Raw genomic sequence first — 10512 nt, forward strand, 5'->3', positions numbered from 1 at the left:
GGTTAGTAAATGATGAACACAAAGTTTCACATGACTTTCATCATTTCTTGACATCAGTAACCAAGTTGAGCAGGCAGCTCAACAGCTCGCCACTATTTAGTAGATTTGGAAAAGTGTTAAAAACTCACAAGTTTAGCCACTATAAAAATAGACTGTCAAAAAAGTAATCATGAAATAAAACAAAGTCCTAACCAACCAGCTTGGACTTGTACACCCCATGATCACTACATACAATACAATACAATTCTAATCCACGCAACAAAGAACATTAGACTGAATATGAATGAAACATGAAATTTCAAAAATATATTTTTAAATGAATTAAATCGACAGTTCTATACTTTCTCTAAAGAATAAGTTGCCCTCACAGGCAACTTATTTTCTTGGTACGCACCCGTATCTTCTGTTAAAATGAAGCTATTGTCATTATTTTTCTCTCCTACTAGTTGCTTTGTTAATGATTTTGACGCAATTATTTTTCTCTTTTGATTTTTCACTCCATAGAAACACATTATTAGAAATGACTATTAGACTATTAGAGAAACACACACAAACAAACACATACACACACACACACAAAATCACCAAAGTCATCAATAACTATTTATGTTTCACTTTGTTCATTGTGTGGTAAAATCATTTTAAATCACTGTTTTTCTTAGGCAAATGAATCTTAGCGTTTTTATTGTCATCTCTATAAAATGAAAAATAGGGGCTGAAAATGTGAGCCAACAACTGAACATCAATTGTTATGTTTCAAAATAATAAAGAAACATTGATGATACTTGATGATGCAGACTGTTGCCAAACATAACAATAACCTATTTGTTAAATAGGTTTGTTTACGTTCATTTAATAGTTCAATGTGTTGTTTTTTGTTTTTTTTTTAATACTAACATTAGTTGTTGTGGTGCTGCAATTTTATATAGAATTATATTCAGATAAATTAATTTTCTAAAATCGTCTTTTTAAAGAATTATGGGTTAAAATGACACTCAATCACTGAGAGAGACACCTGAATCATTTGTGTCTGAAATGTTTTTAGAGTAGAGAGAATCATGTACAAACCATGAATTACATGGCTTCATCATTTAGAAAGGTACAGGAAATCTTTCCTACCTCATGCCAAAACTTTATGCATTATTTACCCCTGTGTATTGGTAAATATGGAGAGACATTTTATTTTAAATGTATACTTTTCACTTACACTTTAGAGTTTATTTATTATATTTATTTCAAGATTCAAAGTGTTTATTGTCACATGCACAGTTTAGAAAACTATTTCCTTGCACAGTGAAATTCTTACTCTGCTGGCTGAAGTGCATTAGGATACGAATTGTTAAGAAATAATGATGGTAACCATTTTAATAAATATCATAAATATGAACAGTGTGGCAGTGCAGTAAGACATTTTAGTCCAAAGCATGGGATCATTGAAGTACATCTCATCTCTCGTTTCATTAAAATATCCATGAAATGAACTGAGAAAATTGACGAAAACACAAAAGAAGTGAAAATTGCCGACAGAGAAAAGTATATTTTAGTGCAGAAGTCAGAGGACAAAGTAAAACGTTTGAGAACCCGATGACGCCACTTCCTTTTGCGCATGCGTCAACGCAATGCCGAGGCTGGTCTGTTGACAAATATCGGGGGAGGGTCCACTGCGGCGTAAGTACACCTTTGTTCAGAGTGGTTTACCGTCGCCCCGACCCAGTCCATGGTGCATTATATGCCCCTTTTAAATAAACATGAGACAATAACCGATTCACTTTCTCCGCCAGCGCTTCTGTGTAACCACCCGTGAATGAAGCGCATTGTTAAACATCTGTATAAACCGCTGGGGCCGAATGTTGTTAGCGATTTCCCATCAAGCTAGCCAGTACGAGGCATTCCATATCCGGTTTCTTCTTTCAAATTAAAACTCGCGTTTCCATACTCATCGGGACTTGTGTTGCTAATTATATGTTTTTGAAAATACGCGATGCTTGAAGAACATTTTTAGGTAAGCGGGGAAAAAACTGAAGCTCAATCGAGTGCGTCCAACCTGCATTTTCGACAGATATTAGTAAGTTTGACTCCGGAGTTTTGAAGGGGTAAAAACATCCGTTTCCGGTTGTCTTTGGCCGTAACGATCTATCTGACTCAGCCTCAACAAAACCCCGCAGTTCCAACCAACATCACATTTTTACAGCCGCCGTCTTCGGTCCGAGTCGCTGCCGCGGGCAAGTCGTTGCCAGAAGTCATGTAGGGAAGCCAAATAATGTGTTTCCCGTCGTCTGTCTGACGAGCCCATGTACTTGTTCCATAGTCCGGCTGAGGGAGAGAGCGAAGGCGGTCTCCTCGTCCAAGACTGTCGGCAGAAATGAAGAGGTAAGCCGGGGGCTTAACATTCGCCATTGTTAATTAATAACAAGAAGCATGTTTGTTTGGACGGAGCTAGCTTAACGTTTCGATCAACGACACTGAAGCTTCCGTTTGTGTGTGTGTTTTTTTATTTTTATTTTATTTTATTTTTTTACAGCCAGCAGAAAAGCCCTGAACCGGATGGGAGTGTTGCAGTCAACGAAGAAGGTATCGATAAAACTTTTCGTTAGACTGTTTGAACATAAATATCCAAGCTGCTCAAATTCTGTGTTTTAAACTTTGAATTGCATGGAAACACAAAAATCATACCATAACAGATTTGTGTTACTGACAGATTTGTGTTATTGTTATTGTTGTGTAATGTATTTTGATACCTGTGCTGCAGCAGCACCCACATTGCCCTTATGGGGATCAATAAAGTAATTGATCTTTTAATTCAATAAAGTCAGATCTTTGTATTAATGTTATGTTTAGTCAAATAGTGGCTAATTGTGGATCATCTATCCACGGCGGTGATGCATAATTTGACAGTCAGACCGTTGCAAGGATTATGTTTTGTTTGTTAGCTTTGCCAACTTTTTGTCAATCTGGAACTAATTGTTTTAGTTTATTTGCTGACAGCATATTTGTTCAATCCACCTCCTCACACAAGCATATACCATGAGCAAATTGTTAATAATCCCAACTTCAAAATTCAGAGTCTGACTCAACAATAAACCACCGTTAGTTTTGCAAGAAGTGGCTTCAAAACCATGGTGAGAATTCAGCCTTGAACCATCAGACCGCAATCAAAATGAATTGTCTGGGTCACCCTCAGTTGTTTTTTTAGGCATCTAACAATGACAGCAGGCCAAAAAAGTCAAAGTCCAAGTTGAAATATTTCAGTGTGTTTTTAATCTTCTTTTCGACTACATAAATTATCCTGGTCCTTCTATCCAGTTAGGTGGGGCATCTGTCTTATGTTTATAAAAATGCCCCTGGAAATGCTACAGACCTTTTCAAGCATTCACAGAGGCATTTTTGTTCCTCAGCAGTTATTGGCCTGGCCTTGTATTAAACAGAACCATTATGAGATAACTACTTGAGATTGGCACAGCAATGCGAAGCTGCTGGAAATCAGGGTCAGACTGATCTGCAGACTGAAAAGAAACTGAATTGAGTAGATTTGTCTGGTTGCCTTAATAGAAATAGGTAACAGAAAATTGGGAAGGAAAAATTGGCAAAAATTTTTGAAAAGAAAAAGCCCAAGAGAATATAAAACATGAGTTTTTCCCCATTTTTCCAAAGTGCTTAATTTTACATGCCTAAATGCATCACCTATGATGTTCCAAATGTGTATGACCTAGTTTATTACTTTTGTATATCTAACATTTCCCTTTCCAAGGCAGAGTTGAAAATGGAAATCTGAATGTTATGGTATTCATATTTTTGCATAGTTTAATGTGTTGAAACTTTTTATTCTCTATAACCTACAATATAGAAAAACATCTCAGCAGCTTTCTATGGTTTGTCCCCCTCAAGGCTCTGTTGCCACTGCAGAAGACCCGGCAGCCATCGCAGCAATTCAGTCTGCAACTACCTTCAGTGATCAGTCCATCAAATATCTTTTCAAAACAGAAGGAGCAGGAGGACAGGTAAGAGGCTCCTACAAATTCACCCTGATTTTTTTTCATCAGTATAATCTACATTAATAACCTGTAATTACCCAATGAGATGGGTCGGCACGGTGGCGCAGTGGTTAGCGCTTGGGCCTCAGCGCGAAGGACACTGGTTTGATTCCTTTCTATGTGGAGTTTGCATATTCTCCCCATGTCTGCTTGGGTTCTCCGGTTTCCTCCAACAGGCCAAAAGAATGCAGCGGGTTAATAGGGGAAAAAAATGGGAAAATTCCCCCGAAAGAATGAGTGAGTGAATGATTGTCCGTCAGTGTATGTGGCCCTGCCATTGACCGGCAACCAGTCCAGGGTGAACCCCGACTCGGGATAGACTCCAGCATCCCCCGCGACCCTGAGTGCAGGATGAGCAGCAGAAGATTGATGGATTGATATTCATTTTTCATTGTAGCAGAGCGTAGAGGCAGATCAGGCACATTTTTAAATCCAGGTAAGTTAAACTTTATTTTCCCCGTGAGGGGAAATTTTTTTTACAGCTAGCAGGGAAAAACAAAGAACAAAGGGAAAACAGATAACAACACGGACAGCAACACCTACCCACCACAAGAACACATAATAAAATACTCTGAACCGAGGGATAAGGTGCATGCTACATGTTTCATGAGGGGCTCCTCGGTATTTGCCTCGAAAGTCAGGTTGTGTCTAGTATAGATCCCAGGTATCTGTTCTGTTGTACGGTTTCCACTACCTGGCTATGAGTGAAAAAGGAGGGTTTCCTGGAGGCCTCTTTCTAAAATCAATAATCATTTACTTGGTTTTCAAAACCTTGATTCCGAAGGACGAGTGCTCACACCACTCAAAAAAAATCAATTACCACAGGGCCGTGTTTTGCATCCTCGTTAAGGAGTGACACAGTCACCGAGTCGTCCGCAAACGTGACAATTTTCCTTTTATGTGGCGATTCTGGCACTTGTTTGTATATAAAATGAATACAACAGGTGAGGGGACACAGCCCTGGGGAGAGCCAATGGAAGATAAATGCATGTTGGATAAAACACCAATTACCGTCATATTCTGCAATCTGTGATTTAAAAAGTCCACTAGCCTGTTAATGAGACCTGGTCAAGGTTGTATATGCTGGTGAGACGATTTGCTAAAATTATTGGGTTTTATTCAGTTAATACAGTTAATATACGGTTAATGTGCATATTATACACACTACAGTTCCACAGGTTGTTTTGTTTTCTATGATGGGTCAATTAAGTTGTAACTCCAAGATCTAATCTCATTCATTGTCAAACTATAGGTGTCAAACTCTGGCCCGTGGGCCAGCTTTGGCCCGCACTTTAATTATATTTGGCCGGCAAAGCCAAACCAAATGACTATCAGAGCTGGACCGCAGGTATAGTCTACAGTGCATGTATCCCTAATTCTACAAATCCCAGAATTTTCTGCTGGTGTTTTGGCAGGAAAATCACAACAGGACCCATAAACGCCCTCTCCTCTGTGTACAGTAGTCATAGCGACCTTATGCTAATACTGGCAACCTGCTACTTAGGCAGAAAACAGGATTTTGCATGTGCGCAATATTAAGTTATATATTGTATAGTATTAAGCTGTGCTTGTTCCATATTTAGTTTTTAAGCAAAACTTGTTTGGGTCCATATGAAAAGGTTCATTGTTATATCTGGAGGAAGATTTTTTTCAATATATATCAATGTTGGCCCACGACTTTGACCCAGTTTTGAATTTTGGCCCACTGTGTATTTGAGTTTGACACCCTGATCTAAACTGATGCAGGTATAATCTGACTTGTCATCATTTGAGGATCATATGACCTACAGCTCTCTGCAATCGTGACCTCCTTTGCAAGTTAAAACAAGTACTTTGTTTGCCCGGCTGCTGACTTTTGGTGCTAATGTGTGTCACAGGTAACGTACAGAGTCATCCAGGTGTCAGATGGCCAGTTGGAGGGTCAGACTGATGGAGCTGCAGCTGTCAGCCTTGTTGCTGGTTTCCCAGCAACCACTCAGACGGTCACACAGGTGAGAAAGACTGAACATATACGCAATTACCACATCTTACAACATCCTTTTAACCATATTTCCCTGTCTTCTGTAGTATTTCACTAGAACTGCTACCGTGCTTTGAGCCAACTTCACACAGGGCTGGTTTCATCAGAGAAATCTTGTGACTGAGAAAGAATAATCCATTTTTCATCCATTGCATTGAATATACACTGATCAAAGTTTTGATTATCCGCAGAACCTTGTTTAACTCTGGGCTTCAATAATTGTACTTGTTTGTCGATAATCGGAATGCTATTATTATTCATTCATGACAATGTAAATATTTTGTGGATGCGAATGTAATATATTAGTGTCTTAAATGGTTGTGATCGAGTTGCATGTCTTTGGCCTTCATGCTCATTATTTGCTGAAGACTGAAAGATCACACATTTACCTCCAGCTCATTCCTTGTCCTCCTCTCTCCTACACTCCATCTGGCTCTTCCACTTGTGTGGTTTTATTAGTTGTATTAATCTGACTGCTTTTTAAACACAAGTACAAAACTGCTAAAAAAACAGACTTGTAAGTCCCTCATAGGGACGAGTGTAAATCAAGACTGTCTGATGCTGAACCTGCTCTGTGATTGGTTTATATTTTTACGGTAAATTGTGGTGGACCAGATCTGAAAAAGTCCTCACAAAAGAGATATTGATAGTTGTATGTCTTTCCATCCCCTGTCTGGTTTAGTCTTTCTTGAGTTGCAGGATTGTGATTGATCTCAATCGGACTGACTAGTTGTGGCGTTTTGGTAACAGCTTTAACTTCAATGTGAGTTGCAAGTGTCTAGATATAAACCGCTGGAAGTCAAAATCAGGGAAACTCATTTGTTGCCCCTTGTTCTATGTTGCCGTTTCAATCGTCGCAGAATTGGGGCATGCTGTCAGCCCAAAACTTAACTTTTTTGGATTAAGCTGAATTATTCTATTTTGCAGATATTTTTGAAAATGTGCTACAAATTGGTAAAGTATGCAATGGAAACTCCACTAATGACACCGGCACAGGCCTTGACGGTGAATGCGAAAACTACATCTGTGCTGAGGTCAGAGAGGTACAGAGTCAGGTGATGAATCTGTTGGTGTCCGTCACCATAGCAATAAAGCAATAGCGATGATACAGAAGTTGATAAAAATACCCTTTGAAGATAACAGCATTCAGCTTCATAGACTTGATAGATAATCTGATCACATGTCTGTATGACCTTGCTGAACAGGCACCACAAGACTAACTGTGGAAATGTGTATTTTGCTGCAGGCTGTGTTCTCCCAGTCCGATGGTCTGGAGGGCGACAGTGGTGCTGAAACACAGTACACCTACTATCCTGCCACTATTGCTGACGCCACCACGGGCACGATGGTGACCACGGTGCAGGCCTCCGACACACTGCTCGGCCAGACCACGCCCACAGGTGCTGTCTTACCTGTGTGTTTGTGGATGTGTCACAGATACTATTTGCCGATAAATCGTGTCGCGGCAACTTGGCTCAATCAATTTTAACGAAGGTCCGAGAGGCTTTGAATGAAAAAAAAGTCTTGTGTGTTTGAAGGTTTGAGCAAGTCCACTTCCGGGAATTATTTTATCATCAAATAACCATGACCTGGATGCCTTACGAACATTATACGCTCTTGCAGAAACAGGGTCTTCTCTGCTCATGAGATTTTCTGTTTTTTTTTTTTGTTTTTTGTTTTTCCAGGGCAGCTGTACGTAATGATGTCTCCCCAGGAAGTTTTGACAGGGTCCAATCAAAGGACAATCGCACCTCGCACTCAGCCATATGTAGCGTATGTACCTTGTCATAGACATGCACACTCATATTTGTCATGTATTCTCTCTATAACCCAGAGGAGATCATTGTCTGATACAAACATTGTTCTTTATTTTAAACGAAATAAATCGGTGGTTATTTGTGGTTATTACAATCATATCCTAGTAAGTTTAATAGTTGTTTTCTAACCGTTTAAAAATTGGCACATTAGTATCCAGTCACCTTTCAATGTTTGCAAGTCATTAGATCAAATAGGCATTACCTAAAAAACAGCCATCACTGACCTAGAAATGCAAAACAGTAAATAGCAGCTGAAGAAATGACCTAAAAAGGAATAAGGACCATTTCTAATTGTGGAAATTATACTTTAAAAAGTAAGCCCAGTGATGCCGTGCCACACAAAATCCAATTAAACTACACGTCCTCACAGCATATTTTGTCTCTGGCATGTGAATTTGAATACCTAGGCTGATAACAAAAAAAAAAAAAAAAACAGTCCTCTGAATAAAACAGTCCTTTTTTTTTTCCATATTTTTTAGCTTAGCATCGTTATCTGACGGTATCTTTGTTTTGTAGAAAGCAAGAGGCTCCTCGGGGTTCCAGAGATGAGAAAAGGCGAGCGCAGCACAACGAAGGTTGGTGAGGATGATTTTATCGTTAATATAAAAGTAGGACACTGAAGGTGAGACATTTGTCAAACAGTTGAACGGCGTCGTAGAGACAAGATCAACAACTGGATTGTGCAGCTTTCAAAGGCCATACCTGACTGTAACGTGGACTATACCAAGACCGGGCAGGTGAGGTCGGCTTACTCAACACGCCGAGGAACACACTCGCTCTCTCCTCGCTAGTTTTTACTCCGAGCTGATGTTTTTTTAGAGCAAAGGAGGGATTCTGTCCAAAGCTTGTGAATACATCAAGGAGATGCGGCAGAGCAACCATAAGCTAGGGGAGGACATCAGTGCACTTGACCGTCTCAGGATCGACAACCAGCTACTCAGACAAGAGGTTTGTGCGAGCGTGCGTGTGTGTGTGTGTGCGTGTGCGTGTGCATATGTGTGTCTCCACATTACTATGGATTACTGATACGTTGTGATCCTTTGGTTAGCACTTGCTAACATGTTGATTACAGTTGCACTGTGTGTCTGTTTAACCCCAGAACACTAACGGCGGGTTATTTTCACCCACACAATTCTTGTCATGTGATTTTCATTGTGTTGCCATTGTCTTTATGTTTTGAATTTTTGAGTTTTATGGGTCCTAAGGTAGCTTCAGGCTGCTCACTGATGTTATTAATTATATGTTTGTTTCCTTCCTCCCATCGGCCCATTTATAAATTGGTGAAAACTGTATTTTATCCAGGATGTTGTATTGGGTAAAATATACCCAATGTTAGTGATGGTGTTACTTATTTTAACGTTAATGTTCTAGGGTTAATATTAGAAAGAATTTAGTATCACGCAGATATCAAATATTTGATGACAAAGACAACAACGTTTGTTTTTAAAACCAGCAATTGAGAGGAAAGCAGCACAATTACATTGTGTGGATGTAAACATTTACATGTTAACATGCTAGTTGCCAACAAAAAGTTACAATCAACACCATTTCACTATCATCTGTACGCAATCATGACATGACATCCTCAATGTTCAACCAATGTCAGCGTCTAAAAAAGTGTCTGTAGATGTACAACTGTGGATGTCGATAAAATATTGTTCTTATCGGATTCCATACTCATAGACGATGTGTCGACGAGGCTGCTCTGGCATTCTAAACTTTTTATTTGCACTTTTTTCTTCATAATTCTTGTTGTTTCTCAGGTAGAAGACTGGAAATCTAAGAATCAGATCCTGAGGAACCTCCTGCGACAACATGGCATTGTGGGATCATCCAGCACAGACCCCCAGTGAGAAGAAGGCAACCACATGTGGGCCAAACGAGTACTTGAAATGCTTTTGAGATACTTTGTGATCGAGTGTGCATGAAACAGGATGACATGATCGAATATCTTCCTTGATATTCAACCTAGTGTCCTCGCTCATTTGCTCCGGTAAATACAGCTCTGTAACAAAACTTCACCTGGATGGCGAGGAAATAGAACTTTCAAGCAAGCGTTGAATGTTTTCCTCTGTATAGTTTCTCAAACATCCAGGTTAGTGAAGCTCAACTAACTTGTCATATCAGTTTATTTACCTAACCTCTGCAGTCTTTTTTTTTTTTTTAATGTCTCAGATGCACTCAATCATATCTTCTAACAACTTTTATCTTTTGCTTCGACTTCTTCCCGTCTCTTCTTCACCTCACACCTTAACAGTCAATATCAAGCGTGTCATCCAGTTCATATTTGAGCTCTTTTTGCTTTTTTGTATTTGTATTTTTCTACGTCCTTCCATTTATTTTCGCCGGGGACAGTAATTACATTGCAACAATGTAACTAACTCAATCAGATGGAGATGCTCAAGCTTTGCATTGTAGGTCGGCCATGTACATCTTTACAATTAAAACAAAAGTAATCTGCTGTATGTTCTGATTCAATTTAAGTTGTGTTTATTAAAGTTGGTATATTGGTTAACAAATGTGGAGCTGAAATTATTTGCCATTCACCTATTTATCACCCATCAAATTAAGACAATAGCCTGAGGGTGACTGCATCTTATTTTGAAATTGTCGACCAGAAGTAGACGCTTGCATGATCGCAGCT

At 39.3% G+C, this 10512-nt stretch overlaps 1 protein-coding gene across 2 annotated transcripts; it reads left to right on the top strand.

The window, feature by feature from the left end:
• The first annotated feature begins 1601 nt into the window (after window positions 1-1601).
• usf1 (upstream transcription factor 1) lies at window positions 1602-10387 on the top strand. Of its 2 annotated transcripts, XM_086141493.1 has the most exons (11): window positions 1602-1668; window positions 2309-2370; window positions 2522-2571; window positions 3886-3998; window positions 5909-6022; window positions 7298-7451; window positions 7737-7824; window positions 8385-8443; window positions 8511-8605; window positions 8688-8816; window positions 9632-10387. In XM_086141493.1, exons 2-11 carry the CDS (start codon window positions 2363-2365, stop codon window positions 9719-9721), a joined length of 900 nt encoding a protein of 299 aa, XP_085997619.1. In that variant the 5' UTR covers window positions 1602-1668; window positions 2309-2362; the 3' UTR covers window positions 9722-10387. The 2 variants fall into 2 exon arrangements, with proteins under 2 accessions (XP_085997619.1, XP_085997611.1); XM_086141485.1 differs by lacking the exon at window positions 1602-1668 and having other exon boundaries at window positions 2126-2370.
• The last annotated feature ends 125 nt before the right edge of the window (window positions 10388-10512 follow it).

Source organism: Fistularia commersonii, chromosome 3 (assembly GCF_037954325.1).
Source record: "Fistularia commersonii isolate RoL2024-O1a breed Wild chromosome 3, RoL_Fcom_v1.0, whole genome shotgun sequence".
Taxonomy (NCBI): domain Eukaryota; kingdom Metazoa; phylum Chordata; class Actinopteri; order Syngnathiformes; family Fistulariidae; genus Fistularia; species Fistularia commersonii.